Source organism: Megalobrama amblycephala, linkage group LG3, assembly GCF_018812025.1.
Source record: "Megalobrama amblycephala isolate DHTTF-2021 linkage group LG3, ASM1881202v1, whole genome shotgun sequence".
Lineage (NCBI taxonomy): Eukaryota > Metazoa > Chordata > Actinopteri > Cypriniformes > Xenocyprididae > Megalobrama > Megalobrama amblycephala.
Genome location: NC_063046.1, coordinates 17,208,392 through 17,228,222, shown reverse-complemented (window position 1 = coordinate 17,228,222; position 19,831 = coordinate 17,208,392). Strand labels below are relative to the sequence as shown.

The 19,831-nt window shown below is 36.0% G+C and overlaps 1 protein-coding gene across 6 annotated transcripts in view; it reads left to right on the top strand.

The window, feature by feature from the left end:
• The window catches only part of myo1ea (myosin IEa), a 59,941-nt gene that overhangs the window by 20,228 nt on the left and 19,882 nt on the right, over positions 1–19,831 (top strand). For all 6 annotated transcript variants that reach the window (XM_048184335.1, XM_048184333.1, XM_048184331.1 and 3 more), the window contains exons 2-14: positions 1,244–1,387; positions 2,777–2,866; positions 4,509–4,603; positions 10,309–10,396; positions 12,903–12,992; positions 13,784–13,915; positions 15,035–15,169; positions 15,328–15,460; positions 16,803–16,999; positions 17,093–17,173; positions 17,652–17,738; positions 17,926–18,012; positions 19,145–19,312. In XM_048184335.1, coding sequence (XP_048040292.1) covers positions 1,244–1,387; positions 2,777–2,866; positions 4,509–4,603; positions 10,309–10,396; positions 12,903–12,992; positions 13,784–13,915; positions 15,035–15,169; positions 15,328–15,460; positions 16,803–16,999; positions 17,093–17,173; positions 17,652–17,738; positions 17,926–18,012; positions 19,145–19,312 — 1,527 coding nt within the window. The remainder of the gene's footprint in view (positions 1–1,243; positions 1,388–2,776; positions 2,867–4,508; positions 4,604–10,308; positions 10,397–12,902; positions 12,993–13,783; positions 13,916–15,034; positions 15,170–15,327; positions 15,461–16,802; positions 17,000–17,092; positions 17,174–17,651; positions 17,739–17,925; positions 18,013–19,144; positions 19,313–19,831) is intronic.

Below are 19,831 nucleotides of genomic sequence, written 5' to 3'. Positions count from 1 at the left end.
ATCAAAAGAAGTGTTTGTAGTGCTCAAGGAGCTTTAAGGAGACTCCTGACCATGCATTTTTCATCGGTTTAGAAAAACAAAATCAACATCTGCTGCGGTGAAAAAGAACGGGCTGTGTTAAAAGTGCTGCAGGCGGGGAATTGGACGCGGTCATTTCGCTGAGTGGACGGTTTGCTCACATTAACTGTTGTCAGCAATGTACTGTTTATCAGCGTTCATGACTGAATGAGATTCAGAATAGAAGTAAAGTGTGTAGCGCTTCTGTCACTGGAGCAATTAAACATGATTGAAAAATACTGTTTCTGAACAGGTTTATCAGCAACTTCCTAACTCCCCATCAGTCACTGTACAGCCAAAAAGGTTGTTCGGTCCATTGGGGTTTTCATGATGCCTTTAAAATTGGCTAATAATATGAAATCTGCTAAAGTATCACAATATCAAATAAAAATGAATTCATACCCTGCTGATAAAAACATCTTAAACCAGCCTTAGCTGGTTCACTTGTCTTAGCTGCAGTGTTATTTTAGTACTACTGTAGTATTTATTAATATTTTGAATGTTTTATTTTTAGATTTTCAGTTTTAGTCATTTTTTATGGGCTTTTGTCATTTTTATTAGTTTTAATATTATATTTCTATATAGCGTTTATTCATTTTCATTTCAGTTTTAGTAATTTTAGTATTAGTTTTACCGAAATTACTGAAAAACATAGTACAAAATTTTAGTTGTAGTTAACAATAACAACACTAGTTTTGGTTTTAGAGTGATTTTGAGGCTGGGAGGCCATCTTAAACCAGCTAAGACTAACAAACATGCTAAGTTTAAGTAACTTTTTAAAGTTGTTTAAGTACTTTTTTAGTGACAGAGTAATTGTTGTTGCCTGCTATACCACCAGTATTTCATGCTACACTACCGCTCAAAATGCATACCATTAGTTGAGAAAATTTCCTTGAACAAACAGAACAATGTTTCGAAAGTTCAACAGAGCTGCAATGTTTACATTTTTCTGGGAAGTCAACCTATGAATGGCTCACAGTTGTCTCTGTACATTAAATTTGGGATGAGAGAAAGTATTTCAGCATTAAAAATACGATGCTGTCCTTAAAGAGAAATCTAGTCATGAAATGTCTGGTATTGCCTTTGGGATATGCTAATACAGTTTCTGCCAGTTGGCCTGCTACACAAAAGCTATGGGTGTGCATAAAGTCTAACAAGAGTTTCTTGTTTGTGTTTGCTTTCACAGGGGAGCCGGGGACACTTCCGGTACCACTGGCAAAGCCACAATGTCAAGCAAAGTGGAGTGGATGACATGGTGCTACTCTCCAAGATCAATGAGGACGCCATTGTAGAAAACCTCAAGAAGAGATACATGGATGACTTTATTTTTGTATCCTTATCCAGCTTTAGTCTCTCTATCTAACTCACTAATATCTCAATATGATATCAAAATGGTCCTAAATAGGGAGGTCTTCTTTCTGAGTTTTTGTAGATGGATGTTTTCCTGTGGCTCACTAGAAAACTGTTCTTGGCCTCCATCTACTTGAGTGAAGATTAAGTCTTGATTGGGTTTATTTCGACTAAAGCTTCTCTAAACACTGACATTTAACAATGACGAAAGTTGTCCTTAAGCTCTGGTACAACTTCCAAATCCATGTTGTCCTAATTTCCCACAGTAGCAGGGACTGTTTTTGATCAAAGCCGTATGTGCGATGCTGGGAGCTTAGATTGTTGAAGGCAGCCAAAGAATGCTGGTTTACCTCTCTACTATATGAACCCAATGTACTTGGCAGGGTTCATGTCTAATTCAGCACACATCACTGTCACTAAAAATGACCTCTTGATAAATCACAGCATTTCTTGGTGAAAACCTCACTAGCAGTGTATTTCTATTTTCTGCCCTTATTAGGTTTATGGAGTCTTAGCAGACTCTGGCCATTTTGGTCCAAAATCCATCCTGTGATTGTGGTCAGAAAATAGCAACAACACCAAAGTGTTCCAGTCAGCAGCATATGGAACTGAGGTCACAGCACGCCAGGCTCAATACTTCCTTTATTTGCAGTGAGCAACTTAGGGCCAGATGGCCAAATAGTTCCAATCACTCACTGCCGGCTGTTCCCTTCCCATTGCATTCAGAGGAGAGCAACATCATCTTAATAAGGCTCTGACCCAATAACCAAAATCTTCACTGCAGCCACATATAACTCTTCACTGATGTCACCAGTCCATTATTCACACTCGGGCTATTTTTCATCTGCCAGTCCAGCCAAAGTTTTATGAATACCCTCTGAGGATTAACAGCCACAATGAGTAAAATGGTCCATGAGGTTTTCCTCAATTGTGAATGCTAAACCTCTAATTGTTTTCAGAGAGTTTTCAATCTAACAGTTTCACAGAGAAACACATATTTTGTATAGAAATAATTAAATGGATAGTTCGTCCACAGATGAAAATTATGTCATCATTTACTCACACGATAAGGACACTCCAAAACTCTAAGACATTCTGTGAAACACAAAAGAAGATAATTACCATTTCAACTGTTTTCGTCCACATAATGAAAGTCATTAAATTGGGATCAAACCAACATTGGGTTCCAATGACTTCCATTGTATGGACAAAAAAACACTTAAAACATTTTCAAAATATCTTTTGTGTTCAACAGCAAAGAGAAAGTCATACGAATTAGGAGCGACATGAGGAAGACTCAATTTTAATGTTTGAGGTAAACTGCAGACTTTTCTTTCACAGTCTTTTTAGCCTTGACCTTCACCTGCAGACATACATTGGTCCTGTACTCATCTCAGTAAACCCTTTCAAACAAATGCCTTACTTTGGGGACAGAGAAATAGAGATGTACCAAGGCGCAGTAAGTAGTCTTCTATGGTTTAATTGACTGTTTACTTTGGTGCAGTGTTCTTATTGATAACTAAGGGTGTGTTCACACTTGTAGTTCGGTTCTTATGGTTACATTTAGTCCTGGTTCGCTTAGCGGTCACACTGTCATTTTTAAGACCGAACCTAAACATACAAAAAAAAAAAAAAAAAAACATATTTTGTGACTGAACTTAATGGCATCCAAAACAATGCTGTGTCCTGGGCTAAATGTGCTTGTTGTATGTGCGTACGTATTATTGTATTTTGACCAGCTGAGGTCTTGGTGAAGAGCTTATAAAATGTGTAAAGGAGTCAAAACAGCGACAGAAATTCCTCTGTTGCACACAAATGAAGATCTGCTGCAAGGAGACAGTGTTTCCGAACTGTAATGCATGGGCAATGTAGCTCCTATGACAAGAAAAAACAGGTATGCTTTAGCATTCTGTATTTTTTTTAGGGTGTTTTTGGTTCGTTTAGATGTCTCTGGTCCGTGTTGCAATCATATTTCAGTCAAACCACAGCGGTCTGAAACCCACCTTTTCAGGGTTCTCGGTCTTCTTGTTTGGTGCGCACCAGGATTCGGATGACAACGTTTACACTTAATCAAATGACCATATGAATATTTTCATCGAACCAAACCAGCAGAGTGTGAACACAACCTAAAACTACTAAAAATTATTTTCATTAATTGAAATAATTCTGAAATAAAATAAAATAAAATATAAATATTAGATGAAAAATTCAACTTAAACAGTCAAAAATTAGAAATATTGCCTTGGCAACTAACTGAAATCAAATAAGTTCAAGTATTAAAATGACTAAAACTAGAACTGAATTTTTTTTTTTTTTTAAGTTAAATAGAAATACAAATAAAAATGACAAAGGGACATAACAAAATTACTTAAACTAAAATGAAAATAAAAAGTGAAAATATAAAAATAAAAGCCAATTTTACAACACTGCTGTGGTGTTGTAAAAGCTCTAGTCATTGGAAATCTCATTGGACTTCTCTGAATTAAATTTGGAGACAAAGCCCATAGTTTTAGTTTTCCTTGAATGTTATGTAACTTTGATTCATTAGACATAGGCTACTAATTAGTTATTATTACATGTTAATTACATGTATTACACTTTTTTGTGTGTGTGTGTGTGTGTGTGTGTATTGAAACTGTCCTTTTGTAACCGTAACTGTTTCAGTAATGATTTTAATAGAAGGAGGTTTTGTTTTTTTGCTTTTTTTTTATTTCGTTTTTTAAGTGTGTAGGCGTGGTGCAAATGCTTTTAACAGCTGCATTCTTAGTCAGAAAAGTAGCTGCACAGGCCTGCCTTCCCCATTGAAGCCACCTGGCTATACCTCCACAGAACAGCATGTACGGGTCTATGTTCTCAACCACACTAACCCAGAGGTCTTGGCTCCTCATCAAGCTTTCTGGTTCATGTCAATAATCATTAGCTTGTGGAGGCTACAGCAAAAGACCATTGAATGTGTTTTGACTCCTATACCACACAGTAGCTTATTTATAAATTGTAGCTCAGGCCATCCTAAATATGAACCGTGATGTAAATTATGAAATGAATCTGCTTTTCTCCATTTTTTTTTTCTTTTTCCCCCTCTCTCTCTCTCTCTCTCTCAGGCTCAGTATGAGAACCCTCCTCATATCTACGCTCTAGCCGATAACATGTATAGAAACATGATGATTGATCGTGAGAACCAGTGTGTTATTATCAGGTGAGAGAACTTTTTAACTTGAACTCTGAACATATCATCTCTAAACTTTAAACTTAATTTCACTGTAGGTGCTTTTAGTCATAAGAATCTTAATTATTAGTAATTATCATAGCTTAGTCTTGCTTTTTATTTGGATTTTTCTTTCTTTTCTTTTTTTAACTTTTTAACATATATTTACTTTTAATTCTGAATAATTAATCAAACTGATTGGAATTAATTAGCAAAAGTCTTTCTTATTGTCCGTCATTTTCACAGACAGGGTCGTAGAAATTCTGTCATAATCTATTATCACCCATCATTTTAATTTTAAGATAAGACATTAAATGGCTTTTGTTTTTGTTCACATTTTCATTTTTAATCATGAACTTACAGGACCAGCATATAGGCTTGAAGATTATGCATTTATTTATTTATGAAGAGAACAGATACAATACAAAATACAATTCAAATATCAATAAAATTGGTAAAAAAGAACTGAACTAAACTCAGTTGTCTTTCTGTATCAGCCTCAACTCAAACCTTTTTCTTGGTGTGCATGGACCGATAAACGTCTGTTATTTGCCATTCATCCTCCACAGCAATCTCTCTTTTTTCACCTCTTTTATCAACAACATCACAACTATTTGGCCATTTAAAGAAACTTTTCACACTCAGCTGCCATGACAATTTTGCAATTGTATGTAGAAGTGAATAAAGCCACAGGCTGGACAAAGACGTCATACACTGAGATCAAAGACAATATTCAGATCATAGCTAATTAATATGCGCGCTCGCCACCAGTTGGATAGGGGTGGGAATTACAGTTACAGGTTACAATAGATCAACCACAATGTAATTTGCCAAAATGACGGATGCCCTTTAGATTTTTCCATAACTGCTAAAAAAAAAACAAAAATTAAGTCTGTGACGGAAAGTATTCGGTTAAGGCGACCACTTGTTGCTCTGCCCACAAGGCTATCGGCTCTGACTAATGTGTTATTCTATATAATTACTTGTACTAAATTAACATGTTAAATTGGCAGCCCTTCTTTTTATACATGCAGACTTCAAGTATTGCTCCATTCTATTTGTGTGACGTAGAAAAGGCGTGACATAAAATTAGGTTTGGTATGATATCAATGCAGAAATTGCAGTGGGAGAGTCACCTGGCTGTCAGAGTGAATAGGTCGTCATTACTGTTTTTGTTACGCTATTGAGGGTGTACAGTTAAATTACAGTTGAATAGAACAGATTCAACAAGCCAAACAGCATCAACGGTTGCCTTTGCTCAATTCCCTAACTAATAATCTGAGTATAACTTTCCACCCTTTTGATGATATAACAGTAGACAATGTAATTTTATATCCTTTGATCTTTATTTTGTATATATTTTCTCCAGGATGTAGGGACACAAAGCACAAGAGCTTTTGTTACCTGTGCTTCCTGCTAGAGCACAGGAAATGCATTTGGAAGGCCCTTACGAGGGGCCATCTGCTACTGTTAATGGGAGGAAACTTCACTGAACAGCCAGTTGTGATGGGTGTAATATTGCGGGTGTTTCTTTATGAAGTAATCCTCTTGGTGACGGCAATCAGAGTGCTAACCTAGTCTCACCTTGAGTCGTTCAAAACAAGTTTCCTGATTTGAGAGCCACATGACATTTAAAGGGTTAGTTCATCCAAAAATGAAAATAATGTAATTTATTACTCACCCTCATGTCATTCTACACCCATAAGATCTTTGTTCATCTTCGGAACACAAATTAAATATAATTAAATATAATTATAATTAAATATTTTGATGAAATCTGATGGTTCAGTGAGGCCTGCATTCACAGCAATGGTACTTCCTCTCTCAAGATCCATAAAGGTACTAAAAACATATTTAAAACAGTGGTTCAACTTTAATATTATAAAGCGACGAGATTATTTTTTGTGCGCCAAAAAAATCTAAATAACGACTTTTTAACTATCTATTTCAAAACACTGCTTCATGAAGCTTCAGATCTTTAGGAATCGAATCAGTGATTCGGATCGTGTATCAAATCGTCAAACTGCTGAAATCACGTGACTTTGGCGCTCCGAACCACTGATTCGATTCGTAAAGCTCCGAAGCTTCATGAAGCAGTGTTTTGAAATAGATATTGTTAAAAAGTAATTATTTTGTTTTTCGTCCCATAAGACCACAAAAGGTCTTATGGGACGACATGAGGGTGAGTAATAAATTACATTATTTTCATTTTTGGGTAAACTAACCCTTTAAGAGTGTCAGTTTTTCCTATTACACTTTAAACAACTTTTTAGCACTTTAATCTATCTCATTTTAATGTATACAGACATCTGTAAGCCATTCATATTTACTTTCTGAAAAGTGAACACTGTGGTTCTGTAGTGCCTTTAATATTGCTTTGTTTGTTTGAGCTGTACAGCATGTCAACATCTGGCTCAAAAAGTGGTGTGTGTTGTAGGAATTAGCAAAGAATGGACTAATTTGAACTTTGGTTTAAAAAAAAAGGGGCTAAAAAAAGTTTGGGAATTTTAGACCACCTTAGTTTATGAAAACATTTTATTTCTGGATGAAATGTTAAGTCTCTGAATTCACCCTGCCAGCGTTAAGGCATATGGGTAAACATGGTGAAGGAGGGGAAGTTGCAAAGATGGAGATTTTCACTGCTGAGTCTGGGCTCTTTCTTTCAGATCTCATAGTCACCTGTGGGCTGTATGACTGTAGTGCTTACTTCATAGTAAGTGACTTCAGTTTCAGCATTTTTCTCACCCATTTGTTTGTATAGCTGGATAGCTGCTTCCAGTTCAGTCAGACCACATAAAGAGACTGGAAGTGGAATTGTGATGACCCAGATTAGTAAACAAAACCATGAAATTGCTGCCCAGGCATCCTGTGGTCAAGCTGTATTTTGGTTAGGACAGGCACAGGTTTTTTTAAAGACCATTATGCATCAAGGAATGGTCCTTTTCACATGGCCAGTTATTGTTCAAAAGTTTGGGATTTTTTTTTTTTTTTTTTTTTTGCTCACCAAGCATTTATTTAATCAAAAATGCAGTAAAAACAGCACTATTGTGAAAGTTTCTATTTTAATATATTTTAAAAAGTAATTGAATTTTCAGTAGCCATTACTCCAGTCAGAAATCATTCTGATATACTGATTTTGTGCTCAATAATTATTTCTTATTATTATTAATTTTGAAAACAGTATTATATATCCAATATTTTTGTGGAAACCGTCACTTTTGATCAATTTAATGTGTCCTTACTAATTACATATGAATATATATATATATTATAAAGTATTATTATTATTATTATTATTATTATTATTATTTTAAATCTTACTGATCCCAAACTTTTGAACAGTAGTGTACACTACCACAATTTAGGATTTTTGGGGTATTTCGCTTGGAATGTTGAGATCTTCATTGTGTATGGTGGCACAATGGGATGTTAGATCAATATTGTTTGGTGGAGACAATGAGGAAGGATGTGGTAGAATCTGTTGTATTAAAATAGTCTCACTCCCAAAAGAGGAAGCCATTTATTTACGGAATTAGGATTTGCATGTGTTAAAGGACAAATAAACAGTCCATTTCACTGAGATCAGTAACACTTCATTATCTTGTTAGTATGGCAGACCCAGTGGTCTGTACAGTATGAAATACAAAAGCATTCCCACCCATCAGTGTGACCCAGTGCTATATTTGCTGAGCTGATGTTTCTGCTGCAGAACAATCAGTCTCATCACTTGTCGTTTACTGAATGAGACTGAATGGCTGATGGGTCTCTCTTTCATTCTCTCTGTGTCCATTTTTGGTGAGCAAATGTACGCAGGAAGTTAAAAAATGAGCATTACAGCATACAAATTACAAATCCCCCAAAGACATGTTTAAAAATAGTCATGGACAATTAATCTAAATGGACTGAGTGTACAGTGTACAATAAGAGTGTGTTCCCAGAGCTTTCATCGCCTGAATCTGAGCTGGGACATTTCCTTTAAGGTGGAGAGCCCATAAACTCCCAAGACAATGGAATGAGAACCACATGGCAAACTAAATCTCTTGTAAGAACTCTTGGAGCCTCCACGATAAGTTTTTCTGCATATATTGCAAGGCTCTCACGATAGAACGAGGTGAAATGAAAGGAGTGTACTAGTACCACTGATGTGTGATGTAATGGACTTCTTACCACTTCCCCAAGCCTCTTTTAATACACCACAGCTGTGCCTTCTCAGAATGGTATTACTGACATGGGTAATAGAAGAAATATAGAAAAATAAACCAGCTCCTTGTGTCATCATCCTCCAAACCGCATACATCTCAATGCGAATGGCTATGCCAAAGGCAAAGGGCAAGCAGAAGGATGCAAGTAGAGGGTAAAGCAACTGAAGGAAAAGAAATGGAGCCAGCGTTTCCAAACAGGATTAATGAGTAACATTTTCATCAGTAAATTTTCCTGCTTTGTTGGCTGTATATTTATGCGTAGGTGTAAATGTACACTATCATTCAAAAGTTATTTTTCTTTTAAAATATTTTGTTTGATGCAAGTATGCATTAAATTGATCAAAAGAACTGTTATTACGGTTTCCACAAAAATATTAAACAGCACACCCATTTTCAACATTGATAATAATAAGACATGTTTCTTGAGCAACAAATCAGCATATTAGAATGATTTCTGAAGGATCATGTGACACTGAAGAGTCTTCAGTGAAGACTGGAGTAATGGCTGCTGAAAATTCAGCTTTTCCATCACAGGAATAAATTACATTTTAATATATATTCAAATATAAATCAGAAATAATATTTCACAATATTACTTTTTTTTTAACTGTATTTTGATCACATAAAGGCAGTCTTGGTGAACATAAGAGTTGTGTCTGTGCGTGTGTGTGTGTGTGTGCGTGTGATTGTCATCTTTGTTTTTTGACTTTTTTTTTTTTGGCGTTCAGATGTCTGGCTACATAAACCTTTTGTTTTATGTGCATTCTGTATTCAAACAAGCCATTCACATATTATGTAAATAAGCTTGTGCTTCCCGTTATCCAGAAACACAGTGCAGACTGTTGCTCACTATGGAGTAATATAGAAACATATTGAGTTAATTAAAGGAATTCCCCTCTCACCGACACCATTACTTGATCTGTATTAACTGAGGATAAGAATCTACTAAACCCTCTCTGACCCTCTTAAAGGCTTGCTGAGCAGATTTTAGTATTATGCTGTGGGGCACACAAGAGGCTGGTTTTGCTTGTTAACGCCCTCCTGTTCTTGTTTTTAAACTGTTGTAGGTGGGAAAATGTGAGTTTTTAGTATGCTCATTAAAAAATTGGATTGTTAAAACATTAAATACAGTTGCTGTCATTATTGTCACTACTAGATCTTAAAAACCTAATATATGTACTGTATAATAGCTATATATTATGCTTTTAAGATCTATACATATCTGTATATTCTGTATATACACTACTATTCAAAGATTAGTAATACACTACTACTGTTTAAAAGATTGGAATCAGTAAAATTGTCTTTTATGTTTTTGGAATAATGTTTTTTCTTTTGTTCAGAAAGGATGCATTTATTTAATCAAATAAAAATCTTTAAAAACATGAATATTGTGAAATATTTTTAACATTTAAAATAACTGTTCATTTATTTATTCATTTATTTTTACAGGAATGATCTTATCACTGTCACCTTTTTCTTTGTTCTTCACAGCGGTGAGAGCGGAGCAGGGAAGACAGTAGCAGCAAAGTACATCATGAGCTACATCTCCAAAGTTTCAGGTGGAGGTCCTAGAGTTCAGGTGGGTTGCACAGAATAAACTAACATGAAAACTGTTGTACATGAAGAGACAATATTAGGTTTAGTTAAGGTGTGATCAAATAGAACAAAAAAACATATGATGGCTTCCTGTTTCTGATGACTTTAATAAGTTGGCCTGATCTGACATCATCCCTCTACCTCCATTTCTTACGATCTTTCTTTCATCCCCTAAATCCCATCAGCAGCCATCTGTCCCCCACAATCCCCCACTGATCTATCCTGTGTCCCCCACTCGCCCCTACAGAAGCCATGTGAGTCAGAGGACTGACACTTGTTGATTGCATTAATCTGACTGAATTAATCCTTGTGGAGTCTAAAATTCTAAGAACCCCTAGTGAAAATGCATGTATTATGCATAACATTTTGAGTGAAAATTAACATGACTTTGAGAATTTCATTTGGTTTTTCCTCATTTTGTTTCAGTGATAGATAGCATCACTCGAGCTGCATGAACTCCATACTTTTGTTTAAAACCCGATGATCATGTTTTCCAGCATGATTGAGAATGATCCAAATATAAACTTGAGCTTTACTGGAAGCTAGAACATGTGCCCTTCTGTACAATTATCTAAGTCACAACTTTGCTTATTTGATTAGTGACCTGGAAATAATGCAGAATCTGAAATATTTCATATTATTCATAATTTTTGTTTAAAATGTCTCAAAGACCTGAAAAATAATTTGATTTAAACATTTTAATCGAGTTAATTCATCAAATAAATCACAATTAATTGCATAACAATATTAAGTTAACTTCCCCTGAATACTCCATATAAAGACTTCAAAGCCATTGTGTCATTGTTTCAGGCAGATGCATTGAAAAGACATCACAAAAAGTGCTTTTACATGTCAAAACACTGCAAATCATATTCTTTATGAGTACATTTATCTAATCATCCAGGTAAAATATCTAAAAATGTGCTCCAAACGTACATTTTTTTTTTTTAAAGCTTTATTTGTTTGTAATTAATTACACTGAATTAACATAGTTTAAATTACATTTTAAATGTCTAAATTTCAGTGTGGACATTTGAGTCCCACTTTGGAACAAAAAAGTGAAATTTAATCGAATGAATTGACAGTGAATCAGGCTGCCACATGGGTTTTGATGGGTATGTTTGTTGGCATCTTAAACAAAGTAGAGTACTGTAGTAGTATAACAGAAAGCCCCTCTGCTCTGTCTGCTCTGCTGTGCCTTTGCTTTGTCTGATCCCTCCGATGTCACAGTGCCTCGTGATCATATGACCATCACTGTTGTATGGTACATCTTGATTACTGTGATGTGATACTCATCTCCCTCTTTCTTATTTTTTTTATTTTTTTTTTGTCTTATTTTCCCACTATTTTCCTGTCTTTTATTTGTCTGTATGTCTATTTTTTTACTCTTGTGGTCCACACAAGAGGTGGTACCCTTTCTCTTTGTCCATATGCAAATTATCCATGTGTGTTTTTCCTGGTATTACAAATGCAAACAAGCCCTCAGCTCTAATTTGTTTACATCAGAAATGTGACTTTTTCAAGTTCTTAATTTTATTTTTGGGGTCTACTAGAATACAATTACATGATTTAAAGTTCAAAAAACATTATTTTTTTCATACATTGCTGCAGTACTTCTTCTCACCCTCTGCCTGAAATGCTTTGTTTTAGTTCCTGTCTTTAAAGCCCACCTTTCTGAAAAGCCCAGTATGCTCTGATTGGCCAGCTGGCCCACTCTCTTTCTTGTGATTGATCAGAAATGTTATGACCCTTACCATAATTGGGTTCCAAGGCCACTGTAAACGGTATTATATATGGTAAATATAACTTCAGTATTAGAAGTCCATACAATGTGTTTTGCCCTTGTTGCGAAAAAAACACCCAACTGTTCTTTGAGGACTGGTCAAAGAAGCCTGTAGGTGGGCATATGCAAATGTGTAACATGGTGACATAGCAAAGTCATAATGGCTTATAAGGGTGTTTTTTTTGTTGGAGAGATTAACTCCCTTTGGCATTTACATGCACAAACAGCTATATTACACACTAAAGAAAAGGTTTAAAAAAAGGCACAATAGGTGCCTTTTAATTAATCTTTATGCAGTTTGTGTACTATATATGTTTGATAAGGACTTAAAGATGGGACTTCAGTCTCTAGAAGTCTAATGGTATAAACAGTGTTAGTTTCTTGATATCCCAGAACTTCTAAATCTGTCCGTCTGTCTCTTGGCTGTCTCTTGGAGTCAAATTGGTCAAACTAGAATATGCTGTGCAAATGTTGTGTGGAATGTGCACATGTACATTAATGTGCGTGTAGGGTGGATTCAGGCAATTTCGACCACTTTTTGACATTGAGATGATCAGTTTTATCTGAATTCACCTTACAAGCTAAATGTTACCTCATCTCATGAGTTCCAGATCAGCATACTGTAGGTGCTGTACTTATTATCCTCCACAGTCAAATATCAACGTAACTTTCAATCCCTCTCTTTTTCCTGTTTCTTTCTACACAGCATGTCAAAGACATCATTCTGCAGTCCAACCCTCTTCTAGAGGCCTTCGGGAATGCTAAGACAGTGAGGAACAACAATTCCAGTCGATTTGTAAGCATCGTTCATCCTCCCATAGATTTCTTTTATTGAAGAGAGTAGACAGCAGATGTCTTGTGCTGGGCTGTATCTTGTCCTCAAGATAAATTTGAGAGAAACACTGTTGAACTACAACCAACAAAAACAGGGTGATCATCCAGTTTAAATACAAAAAGAAAGAAAGAAAGAAAGAAAGAAAGAAAGAAAGAAAGAAAGAAAGAAAGAAAGAAAGAAAGAAAGAAAGAAAGAAAGAAAGAAAGAAAGAAAGAAAACCATGTTTTGCCTCTGCAAAAGAACATTTGATAGTTATGATGTTATCGTAAGGCTTTAACCTAAATGTGGCAAGTACTTTCCTTAAAAATACTCACAGGCCAAAGCAGTCATTACAAAATATGTTGTACACCACATTTACTTGCAGTTCTGCTACATTATGCTAAGACATGTCAGTCTTGTTTTTGTTCTCTTGGAACAGGTGTAGTTTTGTAGTAAGAAGAATGACTTAGAAGTGATACAAATGGATTATGTAGTGGATAGAAGTGTTTTGTAGATGGAAAAAGTATTTCGATGAGTTCAGGGGTCTTACAGGAGCTGGTAATGTCATTACATCTTTAAGTTTGGGCATGTCTGGTAACTGTGGACAGCTACAGCACACATAAATGGACAGAGAGAGACACATAAATGATAGTGAAGAGTGTTTGTGTGTGTGTGTCAAAGCACCCATTTCCTTTTTTTCTCTTCTGGGCATATGCACATCCACCTGCAGTATATTACGACTATGCCTTTTTAACATTCATCTTCACTGACAGGGGAAATACTTTGAGATTCAGTTCAGTTCCGGTGGGGAGCCAGATGGTGGGAAAATCTCCAATTTCCTTTTGGAAAAATCACGCGTGGTGATGAGGAATCCTGGAGAGAGGAGCTTCCACATCTTCTACCAGGTAAGAATGAGGACGTGAGGTGGGCTTCTTCCCTCAGAAAATGTCACTGACCGTCAGTATTATGAGTACACCACGTTATGAGGAAAAATTGAATAATAACCACAGTAAAATTCAGGAAAGGGAAGATGGAGCCATTTGGCTACGAAAAGCAGGTCACGTTGTTCTGAGTTTACCACTTGAGTTCTTTGGAACAGGGAGATACTGTCTGACCTCCTCTTAACGAGGTCTCCTCGCTGCTGTTTCTTCTTCACAAGTTTGGAGAGTTTTCTTATGGTTGAGTTATTTAGGACTTTGTTTTTTGTTGTTGTTTCTTCAGCAGTAGAGATTTTTGGCTCTGTGGATTTTTAGAAAATAAATACTCTATTTTCACACTCAGTAATTTGTCTGCTAACATTGTCCTGGAGAATTCCTACAATTTTTTTTTTTTTCCCTCCAGAAAGTCATAAATTTCCACCACATTGTCATTTTCTCCACGTCTCAAATTTTGTGTTGTGTTAAATGGCTTTCTGTAGTGAAAACGACAGTGGTGGAAATGACATTTGAATCGCTTTTGGAATAAAATGGCTGATTCCTTTGTTTTGCTATGTCTATTTTCATAGCTAGCATTTTATTACAACATTAAGTAATATTTTCAGACTTTTTACACTACCGTCCAAAAGTTTGGGGTTTGTAAGATTTTTTTAAATGTAAAAGTGCTCACCAAGGCTGCATTTATTTGAAATGCATAACATTTCTTATTATCAATGCTAAAAACAGTTGTTCTCCTTAATATCTTTGTGGAAACTGTCATAGTTTTTTCAGGATTCTTTTGATGAATAGAAAGTTTATTTATTTGAAATGGAAAACTTTTGTAACAATTTTGATAAATGTACCGAGCCCTTGCTGAATAAAAGTATTCATCTCTTAAAAACAACAACAACCACAAACTTCTGATTGGTAGTGTAAATATGAATTGACAAGATTTAAACTTGATAGGGAATGATACATAAAAGCTATTGGTTTTAATAAAATCCTTAGGACATATAAGTTCTGAAGTTGAAGAAACATGCTTTTATGAAAACTCACATAAGACTTTATATGTAATATAATTTTGTGTAATATAAAATACATTTCTCATAGCTAATAGAGGGAGCCAGTGGAGACCAGAAAAGCAGTCTGGGTATCACAAACCTGGATTACTACTCTTACCTCAACCAGTCAGGTTCCTACAAAGTTGACGATATTAACGACAAGCATGACTTCCAGGAAACCTTGGTAAGTATGATTTAGGCAGTTTGGTATTTGGAGTTAGACTCTGCTTTCCTTGGAGTCTTGTTTAGCTGTGAAGATTTTACCTGTTCAGATATGACAACTATTTTCCATATTGTTGTTGTAACTTCTCTCTCCCCTCTCCTCTTTCTGTCTGACCCCAGCATGCCATGGATGTGATTGGTATCTCAGGGATGGACCGTGCCCTGGTACTGCAAATTGTGGCTGGAATTCTTCACCTTGGAAACATCAACTTTAGGGAAGCAGGGAATTATGCTGCTGTAGAAAATGATGAGTGTACGTACCTAGACTTTTCAAATCTCAGTTTTGCGGAGCCCCTTTTTTTGGTGTCCCCATTTGAACTATGTGCTGCTGTAGATATTTTCTACATTAGCTCATGCCAAACTGTCTTGCCACACCAAATTACCCGAGAAAATAGAGCTCTGTTTATGCGCATGGTATCTGCATATTACATCACACACTAAAATTACACAGTGATACTCTGAACTTCCAGCCCACCCCTCTATTTCCTCTCTCTCTCTCTCTCCTTCCCTCTAAGTTTCTTAAAGCTCTCAGGTGGAGCAATGCATTTGAATGACAGAGGCTGTTTGCTGTGGCATAAAGCCATGCTGTGTTAGGAGCAGACGAAGCTAATCTGTGCCTTTCCTGTTCCCAGCCCCACCACCCCACCACCCCCCCCCCCAACCCCTCTTCCTGTCTGCCGCCAGCGGCTTTCACACATTTAGTGTTGGCTTGCCAATGTAAAAAGCACACTAATCACAACTGCTCAGCTGCCTGCTTATGACAAATCCGTATGCGAAGAGCTCATACATCCTGGGAAATAAATTCCATAGATAACATCTTCAGCTCCAAATCCATTGATTTTTATTTTTTTTATTTTTTTTTTGACATTATGGTAGTTTGAAAGCTATGGACAGTCCCAGATCTTTTTATAGTTGCTTTGTTTTGGGAAGCCAGTTCTGTGTGCTTTGTTCTACCACACCCGTACATCTGAATAATGAGCCATACTTAAGCAGTATGATGGACTGCATCACTATCAGGGCTGAATGAGGGCAGTTTCCTTTTTAAGGAGGTGAGTCAGGGATGAGGCGGGGTTGCTCAGAAATGGAGGACTGAATGACTGGTGTCTCACCCATGACTCTCCTCAGTGGAGATCTATTGTTGTGACTACACAGAAAGAAATGCTCATGAGTCATATTTATGATGAACCCCTTTTTCCCCTCCATCATTTTTTGAAAAAGGAAATTTATGTTTTGTCATGTTGTGTCATGTATGCTCAAGGATGCTGAATGATTAAATTAAACAAAAATGACAGTTTTTCAAGATTTCAATTTCAAATAAATACTGTTCTTTTGAACTGTTTTCAACATTGATAATAATGAGAAATGTTTTTTGAGCACCAAATCAGCATATTAGAATGATTTCTGAAGGATCACGTGACAGCCTTGATGAGCATAAGAACATTCAAAAACATTACAAGATCTTACTGACCCCAAACTTTTGAACAGTAGTATATATTATATATTAAGAAACACTCATGTATGCCATTCAAAAAAAATAATGATAATAATAATAATAAAATCTAACTCTACCAAACTGTTCTCTCTCCTTCTCATAGTTCTGGCATTTCCTTCCTTCCTGTTGGGCATCGATCAGCATCGTCTTAAAGAAAAACTCACCAGCCGTAAGATGGACGGCAAGTGGGGTGGCAAGTCAGAGTCCATAGACGTAACGCTGAACGTGGAACAGGCGTGTTTCACACGCGATGCTCTCTCCAAAGCTCTGCACTCTCGTGTTTTTGACTACCTGGTAGAGGTACAGGCCATTTGCACCTACATCCCTTTTTTAAAAACAGAAGTTACAGAAGAAATAACTACTGAATGGGTTTTTTTTTTTTTTTTTCCTTAGTCAATCAATAAAGCCATGGTTAAGGACCATCAGGAGCTGAACGTTGGAGTATTGGATATCTATGGCTTTGAGATTTTTCAGGTGAGCGTTTTTAAGTATTTTTCTAGTCACTAATTGAATGATTATTTTCTAAGCCATTATCAGGAGGTGTAGCAATCCAGTCTACCTAATGAGATCTGATGTTTAATTGTCTGGATTGATTCCCTTCTTTTTGTAAACAGATAACATAATAATGAGCTTGACTAATCTGATAATCTCTTGGTTTAGCATCTGGTAGTGAGACCATTAAGATAACTACCTGTGTTGCCTTCATAAGAAGGATAAAGCTGGATAACAGGGCTTTCAACCTTTTTAATTTGATCCTATGTTGCTCCAATTCCAGTTAACCACTGAAATGCTATTCTTGAGAAGCAACTGTGTATTTTTAAATGCTGTTGATAATAATATTGAATCATTGTTTGTGATATTTACATCTTATTTGTCTACTGGTATTATATTTGGTTCATAGTTATCTATTTGTCTTTGTGTTTTCATTTGTTTTTTTTTTTTTTTTTTTTAGAAAAATGGATTTGAACAGTTCTGTATCAACTTTGTGAATGAGAAGCTGCAGCAGATTTTCATTGAGTTGACTCTGAAAGCTGAGCAGGTAACACTTCATTAGTTCCCTGTGCTTTTAGTTTTGTCGTGATGTGAATAAGACTTTTGTCCATTTAAGTCACACCTTTCCCTTAACCTAGTTCTAGCTGCACAGGAAGTACTTCTGTTCCACCCTAGTATAGGATTGTTTTCATCATTTTTCTTTTCTTTTTTTTTTCTTTTTTTCCTCTCTTCAGGATGAGTACGTACAGGAAGGCATCCGATGGACTCCCATAGAGTACTTCAACAATAAGATCGTCTGTGACCTCATCGAAAGTAAAATAGTAAGTTTCGCCAACTGTATAAATCAAGCGTCCGTCTATTTCAAAAGATGGATATGATCTGTCCTTGCCAAGTGCAGTTAAATCAATAAAACTAACATTAACAAACTAAGAAGTTCAGATCCATATCCATACAAGCCTCTTTTCTCTTCCCATGACTGTTTGTCTAATGGCCTCAAAATGCTTGATATGCCTCCAAATTCAATTTGCTCCACTCACAGAGAGACTAGACACAAAGAGCCATGAAATTCACAACAAGGGAGAACCTTAACCATCCATGTCTGTGTGACAGCGTGTGAGAAAGTGCTTCTCTGTGTCACTGCTAAAAGCTAATGCTTGTCTGTGAGAAATGTACAAGCTGTTTTCCCTTCACCGGGCTTTGTGTGGAGAGAGAGATGTCTGAATTTTCTGACGGGGTGTGATTTCACCAAAGATTAATGTATGATCATTAATAATAATTGAATGCCTATAAATTTATATGTTTTGTGTATGCATGTGGGTAAAATTAAAAGTCCTGCAATGCAACATGCTATACAAAACTATACTACTACTACTACTACTACTACTATAAGATTACTATAACTATAAGTTACTATATACTACATATAAAACTATAACTATACTATATAAGACTACCATTAAATTTGATAGTTCACCCAAAAATGAAAATTCTGTCATCATTTACTTCCCCTCAAGTTGTTCCAAACCTGTATAAATGTCTTTGTTCTGCTGTACACAAAGGAAGATATTTGGAAGAATGTTTGTAACCAAGCTGATCTCGTCCCCCCATTGACTACCATAGAAGGAAAAAGAATACTGAGGCAGTCAATGAGGGGTGAGATCTGCTTGGCTACAAAACATTTTTCCAAATATCTTCCTTTGTGTACAGCAGAACAAAGAAATGTATACAGGTTTGGAACAACTTGAGGGGAAGTAAATGATGACAGAATTTTCAACTATCCCTTTTAGATTTTAATTGTATACCACAAATGCAGATCAAGGAAATAATATTAATAAAAAATTCAATAAAATGACAAATAGGAGCATAATAGGATGTGTCTCAAAATGATTATAAAAAATATTAATACATTTCACAATATAAATGTCACTATCATCTGTTTGTGTCTTTTCCCAGAATCCTCCAGGCATCATGAGTATACTGGACGACGTTTGTGCCACTATGCATGCGAAGGGTGAAGGCGCAGATCAGACGATGCTGCAGAAGCTCCGAATGCAGATCAACAATCACGAGCACTTTAACAGCTGGAACCAGGGCTTCATCATCCACCATTATGCTGGCAAGGTATCTGTCACAAACATCTGTGTTGTTAAATGTTTTCCTTTCTACTACTTTTTTGCCTGTGTTTCTAAATTTCATTGTCTCTTGCTGTTTCTTCCTTCCATCTCTCTCTCTCAGTCTCTTGTTTACTCTTTGTTGGTTTGAGGTAGTTCAGTATGTGTGGTACCATTCACATACCCTGTGTTCAATGAGCCATGCTCTGAGGAAGGGGGGGGGGGGGGATGTGCCGTCCACATCCTGCACCATTAGTTTTAGATTTATAATAAGCACATTCAACAGACAAAGGAAAACTCATGATTAAAAAAAGGCTGCATCTTCTAAGACAGACTTCAAAGACTCATTTCATTTTTGTTTTATTTTGGTCTGTTTCCAACATTGATAATAAATGAGTATAGAATCAGCATATTAGAATGATTTTTGAAGGATCATGTGAGACTGAAGACTGGAGTAATGGCTGATGAAAATTCAGCTTTGCATCACAGAAAGTAATTATATTTTAAAGTATATTCAAACAGAAAACCA